The sequence below is a fragment of the Scleropages formosus genome, unplaced genomic scaffold (genome assembly GCF_900964775.1).
Source record: "Scleropages formosus unplaced genomic scaffold, fSclFor1.1, whole genome shotgun sequence".
Lineage (NCBI taxonomy): Eukaryota > Metazoa > Chordata > Actinopteri > Osteoglossiformes > Osteoglossidae > Scleropages > Scleropages formosus.
Genome location: NW_021641058.1, coordinates 15,808 through 37,364, shown reverse-complemented (window position 1 = coordinate 37,364; position 21,557 = coordinate 15,808). Strand labels below are relative to the sequence as shown.

At 43.7% G+C, this 21,557-nt stretch overlaps 1 protein-coding gene across 1 annotated transcript in view; it reads right to left on the bottom strand.

The window, feature by feature from the left end:
* The window catches only part of LOC114909828 (A disintegrin and metalloproteinase with thrombospondin motifs 19-like), a 37,871-nt gene that overhangs the window by 2,914 nt on the left and 13,400 nt on the right, over window positions 1-21,557 (bottom strand). Inside the window, exons 7-14 of the mRNA XM_029249620.1 lie at window positions 20,780-20,900; window positions 15,761-15,841; window positions 13,459-13,616; window positions 11,788-11,932; window positions 10,631-10,766; window positions 7,094-7,298; window positions 5,711-5,863; window positions 2,613-2,790 (exon numbers count right to left, since the gene is read on the bottom strand). Coding sequence (XP_029105453.1) covers window positions 2,613-2,790; window positions 5,711-5,863; window positions 7,094-7,298; window positions 10,631-10,766; window positions 11,788-11,932; window positions 13,459-13,616; window positions 15,761-15,841; window positions 20,780-20,900 — 1,177 coding nt within the window. The remainder of the gene's footprint in view (window positions 1-2,612; window positions 2,791-5,710; window positions 5,864-7,093; window positions 7,299-10,630; window positions 10,767-11,787; window positions 11,933-13,458; window positions 13,617-15,760; window positions 15,842-20,779; window positions 20,901-21,557) is intronic.

Here is a 21,557-nt window from a genome sequence, read left to right as displayed (position 1 = left end):
CAGCAGACACTTTTCTCCAAAGCGACGTACATCTCATAGAAAATACAATGTGTTCATTACATTAGCAGAAAGAGACACTTGGAGACGTGGGATTCTAAAGTACAGTTACTTTCCACCGTATGAACCAATGCTCACATTAGTAGCTGTATAAAACTTTATCCCATCGACACTTCCTAATATTTTTTTTTTTAAATATTTACATTACTTTTTTTTTAACATTTACATTTACATTACACAAATAGCTGCATGGAAAGCGAGAAAGCAGTCATGTGGTTTTTGGGATGTCAACCTATTTAGGTCCTAGACTGGGCCTATAGGTGGCACTCTTGTCTAAAACTCCCTCTGTACCCTAATGCAAAATACTGGAGCAATTCTTTATACTCAGACATTCATTAACTACAGCAGTAAAGGCACCCATGATCATTTAATACTGCCTCTTAAGTACTGTTTTATATATACATATATGAATTATTATTTCTGATATTTATTTATTTAACAGATGCTTTTCTCCAAAGAAACTTCTAATGGATACTATGTAGTGTTATGAGCCCAGACACCTTATTCACCAAGGTGACTTACACTGATAGATACACTACTTACATTGGGTTACTTATCCATACATCAATGGAACACACTCTGGGGGAACCTGAACAGCCCATCTTTAGAGTGTGGGAGGAAACCAGAGCACCCAGAGGAAACCCATGCAGAGAACATGCAACCTCCACATACACTGAGGGGGGATTGGACCGACGTCCTCTCGCACCACCCAGGTGCTGTGAGACAGCAGCGCTACTCGCTGTGCCACCATGCTGCTGACATGAGCCTTGCGTACAACAATAAAATTATGTTTGGTCCACTGCATATCAAACTGTATGGAGGAGAATGGGGCGAACCTGAGACGCAAACAATTTGTTGACACACTTGTACAATGGAAGGAAACGGGGTGTAAACATTGGTTTGTGCTTGTGAAAAGTCACATATGTGCCATGAGGCCTCTCCATTCGCTGCTGAATCAAAATGAAACTTTTCTACCCTTTTTTAACATCGTATTGCTCCCAACATGGAAGCAGTGACTAGAAGAAGTGAAACAAACACCTCACACAAACTGTCAGTGAAATAACCCTGTGGGATCCTTTATACCAAAGGAACAAACTACTGTTAAGGTCATGCATGCATGCATTTTCTGAACCGCTTGTCCCATACAGGGTCACGGGGAACCGGAGCCTAACCCGGCAACTCAGCCCATAGGGCCGGAGGGGGAGGGAACACACCCAGGACCGGACGCCAGTCCGTCGCAAGGCGCCCCAAGCGGGGCTCGAACCCCAGACCCACCAGAGAGGAGGACCCAGTCCAACCCACCGCGCCACCGCGCCACTGCACCCCCTATCTGTTAAGGTCAAAAAAAGTGAAAATTACATTACTTTACTGCTGCGTACTGTGAGTTTTGGCCTAGCTAGGCTGCTCTTCGCATTCTATCTGCGTGAACGTACAGAAGAGTGCGGCACGTGTGCATCATTGCCCAACTCCTAAAGTGATGATATGCGGCCAATAGACGTATCACACACACATCCCTCCCGGCAGTTGTGTTCACAGTCAAACGCAAACAAAACCAACCGCACCTTAATTATAAACAACAACGTCACTGAAGATGCTTTTTGGCTCCGAGCTGAAAATTTTTTTCGTCCCGGAGGGGTAGCACTTAGCCGCAATAAAGTATTGGAAAAGGAATAACGCACACAGTGGACCCTATGGGAGCAATCTGTTACAACAAAAAAATGTACTTTTAAGGGTTTCCCTGTTTTAATGTTGTTAGCCGTCTTCCTATCAAAGACTCAGCCTTGAAATAAGCGAGCCCAAAGAAACCTTGAAAAACGGGGAAGACGAGATACCTGAGATCCTCAATGTGAAACTTGCAGACTGATATTGCGCAAAGATCTATGAGAAAGCATATATTTTTGGCACTTTGTAGTGCGGCTGCATGGAAGCGACGTCTTTAGTACAGGACACATGTCACTATGCATTAGTGACATTCATTCATTCATTCATTATCAATAACCACTTGTCAAATGTCAGGTTGCAGTGATTCAGAGCCTATCCCAGAAGCACAGGGTGTGACGCAGGACAATAAATGATCATTCTGTTATCTGTTATCTATATCTGAGACAAATGCTCATGACAGTAAACTAATTCACATAGCTGTGACCACTGTGGCATCACAAAGACATGTGATGTGTCAGTACAATACAGGCATGATAAGAGAAGAGAATGATATTAAAATATGGCTGCAGGTCTCATTATGGCTCTTTGAAAATCCTCATATTTCCTAATGAAAAATATGAAAAGCCATCGCAATCAGAGTACTTGTGTGATGAACATCGGTGCATATGGTGAAGGAAACAAACTACTTAAGAATCACACATCTGCAGCTATGTCTCTTTCTCCGAATGTAATGCACAAATTGTAATTTCTATGAGATGTATGTCGCTTTGGAGAAAAGCATCTGCTAAATGAATACATGTAAATGGAGAGTAGTGCAGACAGAGGTGCAAGGTGTGATGGTAGAGGTGGTCTCATGCAACACGGCAGCAAAGCGACAAGGACGTGACGCTTACCGAGGCGCGGCGAAGTGATGGTGTTGACATTGACGCGCTCGTTGCAAGGCTGCAGGTGGCACGGCCGGTACGCCGCCGGCTTTTCGGATGAGAAGCACTCGTTTCCGTGGCGCCCCGTGATCTTGTGCATGCACTGGATGACACGCGACTGCATGCCTTTGCCACAGGTAACAGAGCACTGCAGAGAACACAGCGCATACAGGTCAAGGGTGAAACGAAACGCCTACGGGAAACAAAGGGTCAAGGTTGCAGCAGGTAGCGCAGCGGTTACATCAATCCCCATGTGCCCAGAAGGAACCGGTTTTGAATCCCTCCTTGATCACGGTACTTACCTTGAATTGCTCCAGTAAAAATTACCCTGCTGTATAAACAGGTAAATCCTTGTGAGCAGCTTTGAAGGAAAGTGCCAGCAAGGGAAATGTAAATGGTAGATAACAATACCAAGAACTTCCTCATATAACTGCACCAGGATATTTAAAGAACTTGAATTTGTTTTATCGGCCATTTTGATAACCAGATACCAAGAAATAATTGATCTCTCACCAGGAAGTCATAAACCTATATGTGGCAAACATAGGTCAGTGGTATTTAGACCATGGTGCTGTGATGTTATGTTTGTCACTGAGTCCTCTGGGGGTCTTGTACCTGCTGTGAGGAGAGGCTGTGGGCTGTGGCCCATGGCGTTATCATTAATGGAAGACAGGAGGTGATGTGTTGGCAGGACAGTGTGGTGTGAGCAGCACATAAAGGGTGGAGGCCACAATGGTCCAAGGTTTTTTTAATGCTTTATAAGTGATGGAGAGCTTGCTGCCGAAGGGAGGGTATGGTAGAATACCGTACTTACTTTTCAGTGTTCCATTCAACATTTCAATTAGTGAATCAATGAAAAATTTTACATTAATATAAAAATTATTGTAATGTAAGTTTTATATATCAGTTTACAAAATGGTAAAAGTGCTTCGCACAACATACCGAAGATTATTTTCAGCTATTAATATGTAGGGCAGCATGGTTACAGATCAGGTAGCACTGGGGTCTCACAGTTCCTGGGCTGTGGGTTTGAATGTGGCTCAATCTGCATGAAGTTGGCATGTTTTCCCTATGTTCACATGTGCTTTGTGATGGACTGGCGTCCCATCCAGGGTGCATCCTGCTGAACACCCTATCCTTCCAGGACCAGCTCTGGACCACAGCTGCCTTACACTGGGCAAGCAGTTATTGATGACGACTGGAAATTCATACCAAGTAATATTAGGGAATATAAAAGGAAGAGAGTTTTGAGCAATCGTCAGTAAGCTATGCAGCTAAAGAGCTGTATGCGTTCTTCAGTGCCAGTAGGAATAACTCCACTGACATGTCAACCCATCTGACCCGCTCAAAGTTGGCTGGCAGTCAGAATCGGAGCCTCCCAGGCGTTATGTCACACGCTGAAGGTCCTTCCAGCCAGTCGGTGTTTCCATTTCTCCCACCCTCCCCTGTATCTGTGATAAACCTGTCATTCAAAAGCCAGTTACCCCCATTTCTGGGGCAACATCAGAGGGTGTTGCAGTCATTCACGCATCAATCTTTTTTTCCCCGCTCACATCCTGTCCCAGAGCCGGGGCCAGAAGCAGTCCAGCCCTCTTACACACCAGAAATGCAATGTCTCTAAACTCATCTGTACACTTTGAAATTCAATACATTCTCATCCTTTTAAAATTGTTGAAAACAATGAAACGTCTGCACATTTGAGGTGTACCTGACACTACAAACCAGGAGCATGAAACTCTGATCTGGGGAGCCACTGAGCACATAGGTCTTTAACAAACTGAGCTCTCAGTTAATTTCTAACAATTGAATTATCAAAAATACACAAATGCAACTGTAATTCTTAAACTAATTTTTTGCAACACATTTCAATATGGTTATCATTACTATATTTCATAATTCCTTCAGCTGGTTCTTGATGATTTTAAATCTAAACGAGACTAAAGAAAGTCATCCCAACACTTTGTGCAGGATATCTGCAGTTCCCATCAGTGTGATCTTGTCAATTTCTGAACATCAGTTGTATTTGGTTAGTGTGGGAGCATCCCAACATTATTACAGAAACCCTAATGATGATTATTATTATTATTATTATTATATGGGACAGTAGAGCAACAGGTAGCATGCATGAGTCTACTCACGGTCCAAAGACATGTTTCAGGTGAACTGGTGACTTGAAATTTCCCATTGTGTGTGTGTGTGTGTGTGTGTGTGTGTGTGTGTGTGTGTGTGTGTGTGTGTGTGTCTGTGTATGCATGCATTTCTAACAATACAGGGTGTATCCTGCCTCACATCCTATACTTCCAGAATAGATTGTGGACCACTGTGGCCCTGCTTGGACAAGTGGTGGATGGCAACGGATCATCGGATGGACAAATGGAGGAATTTAAGAGCAGAAGTGAGTTGATACTTCTAGTATGGTTTAATTTAACTCTGCAGTCTGACTACCATCCACAAGTACATTATTAACAGTAAGTCCAGCTCGTTAAAATTTACTCAAAATTGCTAGTTGTCAGCTAGGAAATACTCCGATTATATGTGTGGCTCAGATGGGTAAGACAAGGTCTAGCAGTCCTGGAGGGAGGTCCCAGGATGTTCACCTGCCATATGACTCATGCCTCAGTAGGATGTGGAGGAGTCTGGATGCTTTCAACACAGGGCGGGGAAATAGGATTACATCTCATGTTTACTGGTGGATAATGAGCAGCAGGTGGTGAACAAGTTAAGGTTGTGGACCTGACGTCTATACGTTGCCAGTTGGGCTCTCAAGAGTTTTGCCGGTAGGGTCCTTGAGCAAGGTATCTTTAAACTGTTGTTTAACTCATACTTTGATCCATAGCAGCTTTTTACGTTTTTAACTACTGTCACAGCTGGGTATTTCTAGTTCAACAATTCAGAGTAAGTACCTTGCTCAAGGGTACTACAGCAGTGCAGGGAGCAATTTAATGCAGCAACAACTAAGTCCTGTTTCCCGCTACCTGCTTCCCCTGCCTTGCTTCAATTGCTCTGATAAATTATCCTGCTGCACAAACCGCTTTGGATAAGTAACACTTCGAAGGGAAGTGTCCCACCTTGGCCCAGTCTCCAGTCCTCCAGACGTAGCACTTGGAGTAGTCCTCGCAGTCCTCCACCTCGCGCGGCACAGTTGACAGGTCACATTTGCGCCGCGGGTTGGTGCATTTCACAGGCCGGTGCCGAGCCCCTCTGCCGCACTTCACTGAGCACTGCAAGTTCCCAAAAAAAATTACCCGTACCACAGGGGAGGAGGGACACACACACAATTTACAATAAGACCTGTCCCAACAATGTGTCCCCTGCATTTGCCCAGGTGCATCATGACTGGGGGTCCTGGCAGGACGATCAAAAGCAAGGAAACAACCCTCCTTCCCCACCGCAGATGTTTTGATTTCTATCCCCAGGTGGATTATGGTGTCTTACAGAACAGGTTTTTAAGGTGGTTTTAACTTACAAGTAGAGAATGAGGATTATTTTTTTTTTTTTTAAAATTCACCCAAGAAGTTCAGTTATAATTATCACATACAAATGTCGTCAGTACACTGAGCGGAAAAGCTTAAGAACAAAGTGGAATGAATTCAGCGTATAATCAGTACGAACTCCTGCTCATCATGGCTCTCCTTTCCAGTGAAGACTGAGAACGCCCTCCTGGGGCTCATGAGATGCTGACTGCCTGACCACCACACCCAGAAGCAGCGGATCCATCCCCTATTACAATGAAATGAGTTCTGAATGGCTCTTCTCCGTTTGATTATTTTATGGTTCATCCCAATGGTTGCAGTTCATCTTTTACCCTATGGTAAAAGAATGGCACATTTACTTGTGCTTACACTTACTGATAAACAATTCAAACCTATAAATGTCATCTACTGCTGCTCACATAAAAGCATTGCAAACACACTGCTGCAAAGTATTCTAGACACAAACAAATTTTTCATTACAGGATTTGACAACTATAGAAGTTTTGTGTTAGAAAACTTCATAAAGTCAACTAATACATTGTTTCAAATGACTATTGTTAAAACGTTTGCGGTCACTGCTGGTTTGAATTTATCCAAAACTTACTGGAATGAAATTCTGGCGGCAGGTGGCGTACTGGTTAGTGCTGCTGCCTTTGGACTTAAAAAAACCTAAGTTCACATTCTGTCATCTGCTGTAGTACTCTCGATCCAGGTACTTACCCAGAGTTGATATGGTAAAATTACCCAGCTACATAAATGGGTAAATAATTTTATGTAGCTTAAAATATTCTAAGTGGCTTTGGAGAAAAGGATCAGCTACATGAATGAATATAAAGGAGATGAATCAAAGGGGATGGAGCACCAGGGGAATGACTGACAGGTAAACCAGTCTTGATGTAACCTCAGCCTTGCTATGTTGTGTCTATTGCTAGACATCCTTACTGATCACAGCGTGATACCCAGAAATGACAGAGCTACCTCAGACCACACGCCAGCCTCCCACACGGTCAGGCAATCCTGGCCCTCGCACCGCTGACTGGTCGCGGGCTTGGGGCCCATGCAGTCCCGTTCCTTGGCCTTTACTAGGGTACCGTTGCGTAGCTGCAGGGTGCAGGCCACTTGCCGGCTCTGGGAACCCTTCCCACAGGTCCTCGAGCAGGATGTCCACTCTGTCATCATCCACCTTGGGGGTTGGAACACATGTGCGATCAAATCTGTTGTGCTGCCCATACCGTATAATACATAACTCTCTGTGGTTGAAGTCCATTGCATCCGCTATTACATCGGCCATTTTTCTGCAGGTAATACATTTCTGTTTTTAGTTTTACATTGTTGTTATTTGAAAACACTACAACATGATAAAACATTACAATTCCCAGGAGTCCCTCTAAAACATTTAAGAATATTGATATATACAGTGCAATATACACTATATATGCATTTATGTATATATATATTTTTAAATATAATTAGTAATTATCTGTGTGTGTGTGAATAAAACTCAAATAAATGAGTAATTTTCCACTTACATACACTATACAATGAATTTTAGGAATCCAGTATATGTTTTCAGTTCCCTTTTGGTTTAATGTAAAACGATTTTTATACACTTTTAAGAGCATAAAATGCAGAAATGGGACACTTCATGCAGCAATTTTCGACAGTGAGGATGTCCAACGGGGTCAGAGCGTCCAATTTCCTGTTTTTAGCAGGCGAAGTCGGCGTCAGAACGGCATTGCTGGAATCCATTTCCTGTCTGGAGCAGGCTCATGTGAAGGTACTGTACGTCTGCGCGAGGCCAGGGGCATGGGGAGATTATTATGAGCGCTGTTCATGGCGCACGGATAGGGAGACGGGGGGGGACGGGGGGTGTAGAGGGGCGTGGGGTGATGGGCTCTGGGGTAGAAGGAGGGAGAGGACGGAGCGGCCGGGATGATGATGGATCATCTGGGAGACAGATGTGAGGGCAAGAACACTGAAGGGCTCGGGTGGGGTGGACCGGGAGAGGAGAGCGAGGCCAGCTGGCGGCCCGACAGCCAGACTGAAACGTGACGTGAGCCCAGAGTCCATCGCCGTCTCGCCCGCAGACATCGCAGCGGAGTCTGCACGCTCTTATCGGCTCATTCAATTTGCAGGACTGGATTTTACTACACCGGGCCATATTTTATGCTCCTTTCTCGTGGGTGACAAATTAGACTGCAGATACAAACGCGAGTTTAGAGAACGAACCATTTTATTCCTCCGGATCGGCGTGTGAGAGGAAATGTGCATGTCACTGTGTATTAGGCTAATTTCTTCCACGACGGCCATTTTAGCCAGAAAGAAATTATTCGCCAAACTCCAATTAGAGCATAATGGTCTGCTTCACTACGCCTTCGTACGGGTATGGTGTGGAAATATTTTTTCACTCGTCACTGGGGCACATGAAAATGACTGTGACTCATTACAACATAATTCTGTCACAGAAATTAAAATATCTGTTGTCAGTGACTTCACTGTTATAGGGATTATTTTCCCTCAGCAACCCTGGCCAATTACAGCAAGAGCCACGAGGAAACATAAACGCTGAATAAACATTTCTGTATATTGAGTGGATAATTTAATGTTTCCGCACCAACATTTAAAGTAGGACACTGTTGCTCACAAGCAGCAATAACTGAAATACCAACAAAGCTATAAATATCAGGTAGCATGGTAGCTAGAGCGGCTGCCGTGCACTCCAAGGACGCGGGTTTGCGTTCCTACTTGAAGAAGGCACTTATCCTGAAGTGCTACAGCGAAGAAAATCCAGCAAACAGCCACAAAAAAATGACAGAAAATGTGTATATAACACGCTACATAAATGGGTGATATCGACGAAGTCGCCTCGGAGGAAAGGGTTAGCTAAACCACACGTTAACGGCATGTTAAATACGTAAAATTTTCTTCAGGGAACTAACCGAAAGGCACCGAGTTGGTAATTTCATGCTTAATACCAACTGTATAGTAGCCTCTAGTGAGGACGCCGAGCTCCATGTGCACCAGAAATCAATGCGATTTACACGGAGAGGATGGGCTCGCTAAGGCATCACCGCGCCGTGACTGACATCCAATACCCTTTAATCACAGAGGCCTGGAGAGGCGCCCGAGTCGCAACTTGTCTCGTGTTTTTTCTCAAGAACATTACAGTCTCGCTCTTTCTTCAAAAAGACTGCGAGTTCATCCCCTGTTTTTCAACACAACACCACAGTTTACTTTAATTATGTTTTTTCTCCCGCCATCAAAAGGCCGACAAACACAGCTATCTTTGTACCGACACTAAGTCCCTGGCGGCAGGATCGACTGCCGTCAGCGGCGGTGGTGAGAGACGCCACAAAAGCGAATGTTTTCTGCTGTGAAGCGCTGAAGGCTTTGTACTCACCATGTCCCCGCAAAACCCCGCGGAACAACCAGTGAGAGGCCCGATTTTGTGCGACATTTGGAAAAATCGCTACCGCGGCAGCACTGAGTGCGAGTGATGACATTGCCCTAATGCAGGCGTGTCAAAAACTCGCTGCGCCAGGTGTGCCATGATCAGAACACAAACCCATTCTGTGCTATTCATACCAAATTGTTTCCACAAAATACTAGACTAAACCTGATTCACACCATTTCTCATAAAATCATATGAATTTGCAGCAGTCCCCAGTGCATACGCTCATCCCTTACATAAAAAATGTTTCAATGACTTATAAAAATAGACACAATCTTTCAGACATTATGTTCTGTACAATGGGATTTTTGCCCATTTTGTGGTCATTTTACTTCCACAATGGGTATTTTAGTCCATTCAATGGCATTTTTTGACTATTTCATGGTCACTTTACTTCCACAATGTGTATTGTACCGTGTACAACAGCATCGCCACTTGCCCTGGATGTTTTGGGACAGAGGCATACACTTCGTGCCACAAAGGTTTTTGCCCCTCAATGGGGGCAGTCTGACTAAATCTAGCATATTAATCTCTAAATTCTCCTGGAAACAATGCCTACTGGCATAAGTAAAGCATCAATCTAACAAAAAAAAAAGAAAAAAAGTAGATCTAGTGTCTAAGATTTGTTAGGAACGTTGCACTGTGCCTGTGTACTTTGAGAATTTTATTTTCATCATATTTATTTACTTCAATGAATCTTTTCTCCAGAGTGAATGACAGCTACCTAATCAATATCATAGCTGGATAAATTTTTACTGTTCACAGTCAAAGCAAATACCTTACACAATGCTAGTGCAGCAGGAGATGGGATCTGAGAGCAAAGTCCAGGTCTATCTGCTATGCTACCTGCTATTTCTTGACATCTGTGAGCCAAATGGTCAAAATTTCTCCTAGAAAGTCCAAAATCCATCCTATTACATGAAAGATGGGTGTACTTTAACTCATGAGACAAAAGGTACAAAAGTAATGAGGACAGCTAGGTGAATACGAGAACGACTCGTTGGGTACTGAGTTTGACGTGTGAACCCTAAAGACAAGGTTGAGTCAAAACAGCAGGTGCTAACCTGGTCTGGCAGGGCTGCTCATTGCACTTGCGTACTTGTGGCTCTGGTCTCGTCAGGTGGCTGCACTTCCGGCTGTCCACCACGCTCGTTGTCTTGTTGACAATCTCAGTGCAGGTCACCATGGTCCTCCTTTCTCCTGGTAATATTGAATTTACAGTGAAAAAACCTTTCACCTCGTAAATACTGACAGTTCGAGGGGATCAGAACCCGAAGCACAAATTCAGACTTGGGAATTTGAATGGTGGTGTGTAACTTCATCTTGACGGGTTTACAGTGGACTCTCTTTTTTCACGGAACAGATTTATTCATGCGACCGTTCTCCACAGGCCTGAAATATTTCTTGTGTTTTCTACATTGGCAACTGCTTTTATATTCCCATTTCTGAAAGTACCAGACACTCACATCCAGAACGCTTTACAAGGGAGTCATGTTACGGACAATGCAAAAAATGTGAGTAAGGAGAGGTGAACAGAAGTATGAGAAACAGAACCAAGGGCAGCACAAATGCAAGCAACTGCACAATGCTATGGTAAATGTGGCCCTGTAAATTTACCTTTTTCGGTGTAAATTTAAACTGTACAGATTCAGTGTAAATTAACAGTTCTTAAAAATAACATTATAGAAGCATGGTGATGCAGTGTGTGGTGCTTGTGCCTCACAGAACGTGGGCTGAGCATTATGAGATGGGTTAGAATCCAGACTGAATAAATGAATAAATTTAAAGGTAAACATTGAAAATCCTTCCATCCATTATCAATAACTGCTTGTCATCCAGAGTCATGATGGTCAAGCGGCTATCCTGAAAGCACATGGCATGAAGCAGGGTACTCTGGTTGGGATGCCAGTACATCACGGGGCAATCACACAAACTATGAGCAATTTGGAGTCACCAGCTCACCTGAAACACATGTCTTTGGACAGTTGGAGTAAACTCATGAAAACATAGACAACATGCAAACTCCAGACAGATTAGACCGTTTTTGAACCCTCATTCAAACCCACAACTTAAGTCTTGTTAACATGCAAACTAAACAACAACAAATTCACAAAGCTGTGATATGGTTATCTGGCATTTTTCACAATCTAATGGTCCCGTCCGCTCATGACCACTGAATGATTGACAGACTTCATGGTGAGGTTTGGATACATCCTCATACCTCCTCCACACACAGCATGGCAGTCTTCCCAACCGGAGTGGGTCCACATATAGAGAGGCTCGCTGGCCCGCCCCACCAAGGACGCCTCAACTGGGATGGTGTATTCATAGTGGATCCCGCAACTCTGGTTGGTGAAGAGCAGCACCTGTCATGATATCACACAGCTTGAGGGTACAATCAGAAGTTCTGAAACACACGCAAATGAGACGACATGGACTTGGGAACCTGAAGGAACTTAACCTAAACTGGTCCAGCGAAAGATGCAGCTTTATCAGTATATAGAGTTGTAAGCCATATATAGATAAAAGTGTAAGCTATGCAACATAAAAGTGAAAGATGTTATCACTGTTTACATTTACTCAGCTAACTGCCATTTTTTTTCCAAAGCAACTTACAATGCTATTTAACCATTTACAGAGGTGGGAAATTTTAGGCTAAGGACATTGTTCAAGGGTACTACAGCTGGAGGAGGGATTCAAACCTGGAACCGTTGGGTCTAAAGGTAGCAGCTCTAATCGCTGCCAGGTTTGTACCTAACCAGCTGCTACACTTAACTACCCGCCATGCTGACACTTGTTCTTCAAGCTTGACTTGCTTTACCCATCCAGGCTGCTCAGCCTACAATACCTATGGCTATTTTATCATCTTTTACCAGTCTGAAACATTTCACAAATGGGTTGCAGAAAGTTTCAGCAATAGTGTCTTTGCTTTTTTCTGTAGTAACCTGCTATGAAATCCATTTAGTATGCTGTTTTTAAGGCTTCCTAGTAGTGGAAAAGATACGGACATAGGATAAAATATAATAAATGTATTGAATGAGATACATAAATGTAATTATAATTATTATCTTTCAAACATTATTGAATAAAAAACGTAAATCTTTCTTCTCATACAAGATTGGTCATATTCTGCTCAACTGCAGTTAAAAATGGGTCACCAAATGCAAATTTGCTCAGAAATTTTTTGGCACATTTCTATTCAATATCCAGCACGACCCTGATTAATTTCCCTGCCTTAGGACTGCCCCCTGATGCCTTAATCTAATTGGTGTGACTAGTCAAACCCAATGGCTTGTCGGGAGGATAAGTCTATTAAAATGATAACCCCGTAATCCCACCCATGACAGTGCTACGGGGGAAAAGGTCAGCTATTAACCCGACTCATCTCAACTTCTGTTTTTACAGCAAATTCAATTTTAAATACACACACACACACACACACACACACACACACACACATTTTCAGAACCGCTCATCCCATAGGGGGTCACGGGGAACCGGAGCCTACCCGGCAACACAGGGCGTAAGGCCGGAGGGGGAGGGGACACACCCAGGACGGGACGCCAGTCCGTCGCAAGGCACCCCAAGCGAGACTCGAACCCCAGACCCACCGGACAGCAGGACCGTGGTCCAACCCACTGCGCCACCGCAATTTTAAACATTTTTATATTATTAATAGCTCTTATTATGCACAATAATGGGTGACGTGAAATACTGCTACTGGATCTAATTTTGGGGTCTAATACAGTGCTGTAAAACAGTGCTGAAGATGAAAGACTGGAGATGGATTGATCAGCTGTACTCAGAGATATGAATGCAAAAACAAGACTATATATGCGATATCAGATTATGACAGTAGTGGTGAATAAGGCATTTTTCCCTATATTCTCACCATAAGATGCAGTGGGGAAGTGGTGGGACCTTTGGCAGACATCTTCTCCCACAGACCCCTTCTGACATAGTGTACCGTCGTCCCGGCGATGTTGAAAGTGCCCGGAAGCTCGATTTTCCAGTTGCTGTTAATCGATTGCTTGCTGGCATCTTTGAGAGCTGCAGGTAAGCAAACTCATCAGAATCACGAAAAATTGTATGACGAACATATGTGAAACAAACCTAAAGAATGAGCTTCAAGCTAAATGATTACTGCTACTTTAATGTGCTCTTCATCAAAGATGGACTTTTTAAAGCGGAATCCCTCAAACAAGGTAAATACTTCCAACTGTTCATGTCTGTATGTCCACACTGAGTAAAATGATGGATTCATCAGACCTTGGAAACATTATAGTCATTACATACAAGTAATGATGACCAATGATTTCTGTAAAAAACTCTAGATAGGTTTAAAAGCATAGCTAGTAAAACAAATTTGTTTTTGAAAACAAGTTGTGGAAATTTCATATAGAAGCGCAAACTGATCAAGGTTACAGATGTAGCTGTACGGCTAAGGAACTCTGCTAGAAAAAAAAAAAAGAAAAGTACCGCTTTACAATGTAGAGGTTTAACCTGTAAAAATGGACAGTCTGAACAAGACTGTCAGCAAAGCAATTAAGCTGCGTAACGTAATAAAGGGTAAATTGTCACTTGAGACGTTTCTATAAATAAACCACTTAGTACTGGGCAGGGGCACGTCTGCAGAGTTTTGTCTGCGAGGAATCAGTGGTGTAAGACACTCTCGCAGCACCCTCCCATGTGGCTCTTTTAAAACAAAGACCTTAAAAGGCTACAGCGTCAATCCTTTACTGTGAGGTGGCGGACGAGTGTGATTCTAATCATGCTTTGACGTGACTGTAAATTTCAGATGGATGCCCGGAATGGATATTGAAGGGAGCGGCATTCCTAGGGAGGTGCGGCGCCGCAGAAAATGCCGGATTGCCTGTTTGAATCAGCTCCTTTGAAACACAAGTGAAAACTGACATAAGCTGGAGGCAGCAGTCAGCAGAATAAGCAGAAAGAATAGAAAAAAAAAATTTTTGGATCATGAAAGCATGACTCTCCCAGGGTTTGACTGACACCACCAAGGATGGCGCAGTGGGTTGGACTGGGTCCTGCTCTCTAGTGGGTCTGGGGTTCGAGTCCCGCTTGGGGTGCTTTGTGACGGACTGGTGTCCTGTCCTGGGTGTGTCCCCTCCCCCTCCGGCCTTATGCCCCGTGTTTGCCGGGTGGGATCCGGTTCCCCGCGACTCCGAAGGGGACAAGAGGTTCAGAAAATGTGTGTGTGTTGAACAGCAGAAAAAGTACACCACACTGTGTTTATTTCCCTTATATCCATGTTTACCTACAGTAGCAGTCAAAAGTTTGAGTACACTTGATCAGGAAGTGAGGCACCATGTCTTCGCAGATCTCAGAGATGTAGGACACTTGTGAGTTGCTTTGCTTTCACACTTCTGTCCAGTTCCTCCCATACAGGGATTGTCCAGGATGCCCAGATGGGCTTACACTTTTCACTGGTACTGTAGGCCAAAGGAAAGCAGGTTTGGACAAACTAACCCAAGCAGACAGGCAGTAATGAAGAAAGGGAGGAAGGTGGTGTCTCTGTAAATGAGGAGCATGATTCTTTGCAGTCGAACCTACTGAATCTGTAATAGGGAGTATCTTGGCAGACGCATTATGCCCTACTCCCTGTCAGCTGACACATATTAGAAGTCTGTGGGCAAAACACTAAGACACAGACACAAGAAAGAGGAGGTATAGAGTCTGATCACACAGGCAGCAAAGTGCATGAGAAAAAGTGTCTGTAGAGAAGGTGCAATAAAAAGAGACAAACATCTGAAAAGCAAATGATCATTTGGTGCTCATCTGAAATGCTTCACCCCACATTACAGTTGTGTTGGAATCAAAGATATATAGGTACACAAGCACCAAGCATAATAATGGGCATTCACAGCACTGTGGAGCAGTGCAATGGAATTGAAAGGGACCAATTACGTGTGATGACAGAGCAGGTCCAAGATGAAGAAAGAGACCTGTGCCAACACAGAAAACCAGTTACACCTGCTGTGGGCTGGGAAGGGAAACATTTGGTGCCTTCAAACCGACTCTTTTACAGCAGGGTACCAGGTATCGCAGTGGCTAAGTGCACAGATCTGAAACCAGAAGACTTCTGGCTCCATGCCCAGCAAGCACCCTGCTGAAGTAACTCTGGACAAGGCACTTAATAATAGCAAAGATAACAATAAAACCGTTACGTCCCGTACCGAGGTAGCTCTGAGTGGGCTTCTTCTCTACGACTCTGATCCTCCGAGCCCCAGTGGGAATGACCACCGCCTCTACATAGCCTGAGGGACATGAAAAAATAGTGAGTGGATACAAAGGGAAAAAGAGGTTTCGTCTTGTTGTGACGGTAGGGCCGAGGGCACAAATGTGGTCAGTAAAGTGGGCTGTCACACGTATTTGCTTCCATTTACATTTACTTTTTACGTGTATTCATTTAGCAGACACTTTCTCCAAAGTGATGTGCATCTCATAGAAAATACAATATGTACTTAGATTAGCAGAAAGAGACACTTAGATACAGACGCATCGTTCTTAAGTGCAGTTAGTTTGTTTCTTTCCACCATATGGCCCAAAGCTTCCTTTTGTAAAGAATGAGCTGGTTGTGAACCATAAAACACTGAAGACAGAAAAGTGAAGAAATGAAACGTTGCATTGACTATACAATTTTAGAAGTGAAAGTAAAAATATTAGTATCCAAAAAATATTGAATGTTCTCTTTATAAAGAAGGACTTTTAATATCGTTTAAATGCACAAAGCACGAATGTTCTCAGTTCTTGCTCTGTTGTGGTGGACCGACTCCCCCCTCTCTCTCAGAACTGCTGAATCTCTCTCTACAATTATAAAGCACCTTAAAACTCACCTCTTCCAGACTCACTCGATCCTTTAAGTTCATGTTAGGTGTAAATGTTCCTGCACCGTAACTTTAAGATCATGTCCAGATAAGCCTTTACCCAGCTACTTCTGTATTGTACATAAATGTTTATATGCATCTCAAAAAAAAAACAATATTACTAGGAAGGTGATCAGGAATCCTGGATATTCAGTACGTGTATGATGTACATTGGTTCATATGGTGGAAAGAAACAAACTAACTGCACTTAAGAATCACACGTCTGCATGTAAGTCTCTCTTCTGCTAATGTAAGGAACACATTGTATTTTCTATGAGATGTACTGTGTGTTGCTTTGGAGAAAAGTGTCTGCTAAATGCATACATGTAATTGTAAATGTAAATGGTCCAGTAAGACAATTCTACCACAACGAAATACATTTTTCAAAAGTTTTGCTTTAAAATGACCTTGTAGCTTCAATAGATGGTCTTCTGAAGTACAACTTTTACTTTACTTACTTTGCAGATATTCAGTTTTGTTTTAGTACGGAAAGCTATACAACATCTTGGCATCGGTTGCAGGGTTGGAATCGTGGCTGGATGTTCAATTATTAGTACAGCAATAAGAAGATGGCTGGGAGTGCCAGGCTGTTTAAGTAGCGTAGCGTTATATGCTAAGGGCATGTTGGAGCTGCAGTACAAAGTTTGTGAAGGAGTACAAGTGTGCAAAGGTGGGTTTGGAGCTGAATCTAACGGAGTCAAAAGATGAGATTGTGAGGAAGGTGGTGCCGTCAGTGAAGACAGGTAGAGGGTGAAACCCCAGAGATGCAGTCCAGAGTGCAAAAGGAGCGCTGATGTTGTTGGATGTCGTTGGGCACGTGCAGAGAGGAAAGGCAGGGTTTGGTTCTGGCCATTTCCAGCGGTTGTGGAGTGCAGCCCCGGAGACAGACAGACGGTGGTTGGTTGTTGAGCAGGTCCGGGGGCAGGAAGAGGAGGTGAGGCGTGCAAAGGCGGTCACATTAGTTAAGCAGGGTCGGTGGGTGAACTGAGAAGGCTTGGAGAGGGGGAAGTTACGCTGGCAAGATGTGTGGGCAATGCAGGCGAGTCGCCTTAAGTTTATTGTTGGAGCGACTAATGACGTGCTACCAACGTCACAGAATGTTAAGCAATGGCCAGGTGGCGATGGTTCTTGTAAGTTGTGTAGCAGTGTGGCAATGCTGAGGCACATTTTGTCAGGGTGTAAGGTTAATTTGTGGCAGGGGCACTATACTTGGCGCTATAATCAAGTTCTTAGATGTTTAGCAGGTGTGTTTGAGAGTAAGCGGCAAGCTGTGAATTCTCTGCCTGTTGGCAGTTTAGCTAAAGCAACTGGTTTTGTGCAGGCAGGAGACACTAGCACTGTGCAAGGGCAGATGTGCCCGGGTAGGTGGGGTAATGCACGGGACTGGAAGCTGCTGGCTGATGTGGGCAAGCAGCTCCAGGTTCCGCAGGTCATTGCTGTTACTTCACTGCATCCAAACATGGTGTTATATTTGGAGGGTGAGCGTATTGTGTACTTTGTAGCGTTAACAGTGCCGTTCGAGGATGCTGTTGGGGAGGCATACGAATGGAAACTGTTAAAGTATACAGATCTTGTGGCAGAGGCAAGGGACTGTGGGTGGAGGGCTCATGTGAGACCAGTAGAGGTAGGTCTTAGAGGGTTTGTGGCTAAATCAGCTACGGCATTGTTGGGGGAGTTCGATATTAGAGGCCCCTCGTTAAAGGCGGCGGTGAAGGAGCTGTCTGAGGCAGCTGAGAAGGCAAGTCAGTGGTTATGGTTGAAAAGAGAGCAGGGCAGTTGGGGTTACAGGTTGAAGGGAGGTGTGTAGTGGTGGAGAACTGGTGGCAGATGGTGAGTAATGGGAGGCAGGTGGTAATTAAGGAGGTGTGGCCTTGTTAAGTAGGATAGTTTAAATTTGTGGAGTGGTGCATTTGCAGTTGATTTGGCGGCAGGTATGGAGGTAAGGTTAGAAGGTATGTATGGAGCTGTGGTTTAACTGGTTGAGTTAGTGGGGTTGCAGTATTTGTTGAGGGTGGAGGGGGGTGTGTCTGGGACGTCAGACTGCACCGTTGAGCCTTCCAGAGGTGTCGTGCGCCTAATTCAACAAAATGCCAACGAAGGGAGGTGCCTACTTGATAACCTCACTGAAATACTCATGTTGGTACCTGGCTGGTGTGGTTTGTTGGTTTCGTTGGCGAGTTAGGCTTGGTCTGTTGGTTTGGCTTTGTTGGGGTTGGTTGATGGCTTTTTGTGTTGGTGGGTTAGCCTTGGTTTGGTTCTTTGTTGGTGGGTCAGACTTGGTTTATTGGTTTGGTTTTGTTGGTGGGTCAGACTTGGTTTGTTGGTTTGGTTTTGCTGGTGTGTGTGACTTGATGGTTTTTTTTTGTGTTGGTGGATTAGACTTGGTCTGGTTTTGTTGGTGGGGTTGGTTTGATGGTTTGGCATGATGGTTGGGGTTTTTGTGTTGGTGGGTTGGGCTGGTTTGTTGGTTTGGCTTTGGGGTTGGTTGATGGTTGGTTTGTTGGCTTGCTTTTGTTGGTGGTGTGGTTTGATCATTTTGAGTTGGTGCGTTAGACTTGATTTGATGGTTGGCTTTATGGTTGTTTTTTGTGTTCTTGAGAGTAGGCTTGGTTTGGTTTCTGTTGGTGGTTGAGACTTGGTCTGTTGGTTTGGCTTTGGTGGGTATGGTTTCATAGTTGGTTTTTTTGTTAGTGGGATGGCTTGATGGCTGGTTTTTTGTTAGGTTAGGCTTGGTTTAGGTGTTTCTGTTGGTAGGTGTGGTTTGATGGTTTTTGTGTTGGTGGGTTAGGCTTGGTTTGGTTATTGTTGGTGGGTTAGATTGGTTTGTTGTTTGGGTTGGTGGGATTAGTTTTGGTTGGTGGGTGGGTTGGAGAAGTCAGTTAGGCTTCTTGGTCTCAGGTCATGAAGATGTTTGTTGGCTACGCCGGGTGTTGTCCTCTGTGGTTTCGGGTTGGTGGTTGGACTGGGTCCTTGTGTACAGCCGTTGAAAAATACACACAAGGTATAACATCTTTTCCTGTGTATCTTGAATGTAATGTACATACACAAAGAAGACTTAGTGGTCAATGTGTTGACCTTTGACACGACACCTGAAAGCTATTCTGCTATGAAACATTACAACAGCGTTAGGGCAACTCGGACAGACAAAGCAAAATCCTCCAGGAAAATGGAGCATTTCCTATGCATCCAAAAAATGTAATTCAGAAGTGAAATGTGGTCAGAGCGTTCACCTTGCGAAAGGAAGAACATGCTCCAATGTTCAGGGAAATGCAGGACAGTTGTGTCTGGTGTTGTGTTGATCTAACATTCTCAATTGCTTTTTAGTAGAGTCTTACTGGGTTGCTGTTGCCCTCAGGGAGCACAGAACATACAGACCATGCCGAGACACAGCAGCTGTCTCATTTTGGAGGCTCTGCTCTCTAGTGCAGACAGCTATCCTTTTGTGCCATACAACGCACTGTACCAAGCGCCCCGCTGGAAAACGCAAACCAGGGAGCCTTGAACAAGATGGAATGGTTTAGGACGTCTCTGTTTACGCGTTCCGTGGAATCGTGAGGGCACACAAGCTGTTTTCTAAATTTCTTTTACAGCGAGACAAGCCTGCAGACGTTTCTGCTTACCCTCTTGTTAGACATAAACATCTGTCAGAAGAGACCTCACAGCGGTACCTTTATTCGCAGGGAACTTCAACACAGCTTAGCGAGAACGACACACAAGTAAACAGAGGGGAAGGAAATGCAGACCTCCTGTGAAGTGTCCCGGCAATAATTCCTCAATGAAACACCGTGTTTGCTGTCCTTCCTAAATGTATTTACACGTAAATATTGGTTTTGTGGAAATAAATTCCCATAAAAAATCTTAAATATTACTGGAGCATAATCTGGGAAGGCATATTTCTTTGCAGTGGTATTTCCCTCAGTTACAAGTGCCATTAGTATAAAGTTAAGCTTCAGTTTGGCAGGATCCAAAATACAAATGCGAAGATTTTTCATATCAGCTGCACCCTAGAGAAAAGTTCGTAACCTGAAGTGCTTTTCCCGGATTAATTGAGAGCTATTCAAAATGCATTGGATTAAAATGACTGAAACTCATTTTTGCATGCATTTTGTCGCAACGGATGCGAATAGCAAGTGCCACTGAGGGTGTGCTCTACTGAAAGATGACCGACACATTATGAGTAACATAGTACATCTAGTAATGTAAGTCACACCGTGTGGGTTAAATACATACTATGTCCTCACTTTGGAGGATCCTGTCTGCTAAATAAATAAGTAAACCAAAGCATTCAGCCAACAGTCACACAGTGGATATTTTGGGTTGTCACAATACCTGGTCCAAGGGTCTGGTTGAAGTCACCTTTTATGACCTTGCAGGACTTGCCATTCCCATTGCAAACTCCACAGTGGTCCTCGCTGGCCAGGGACCCCAGGATGGCATCACAGCCCACTTTCTGAAAGGTTAAACAAAAATGATGTTTTAGCTTATATGCCTTGTACATTAGTTTGACCTTTGTAACTCAAAATGTAGAAAGGTAAGTAGAGTTCAGGAATGTAATTACTGGATCAATATAAATAAAGGATAAATCATTTATGGAAAAAAATTATTTTCATAAAAATCACCAGTTATATATGTTACAATTACATTGGTATCCAGAATAAAAAGTTACCATAGTCCTTAACTCATAAACTGAAATCTGCAAATACTATTGGCATATGGCTATAAATATTTGAGTACCTCATAAAACAGCCTTAATAAGTATTTGAAAAAGTTAACAATTTTACCTGAAACTGTGCATTATGTGAACAACTTCCCTACATCAGAGGACTGAAGAATGGCCACTGTTTAGTTTTATGAGTCCAGTATCATAGCTTGACACTGGTGAGTTATTTATCTATCTAGCAGAGGCTATTCCGCAAAATGACACACAAAGTTAGCTTTGTGTACTGAGCTACTGTAGTACTTTACCTATTTATACAGCTGGGTAATATTCACTGAAGCAAATCAAGGTAAACACTGCAGTCAGAGGTATTACAGCAGAAAAGGGGATTTGAACCCAAATTCTTCTGAGGGCATGCTCCTTGCTTCTCTGTATGCTTCATTTAGTGTC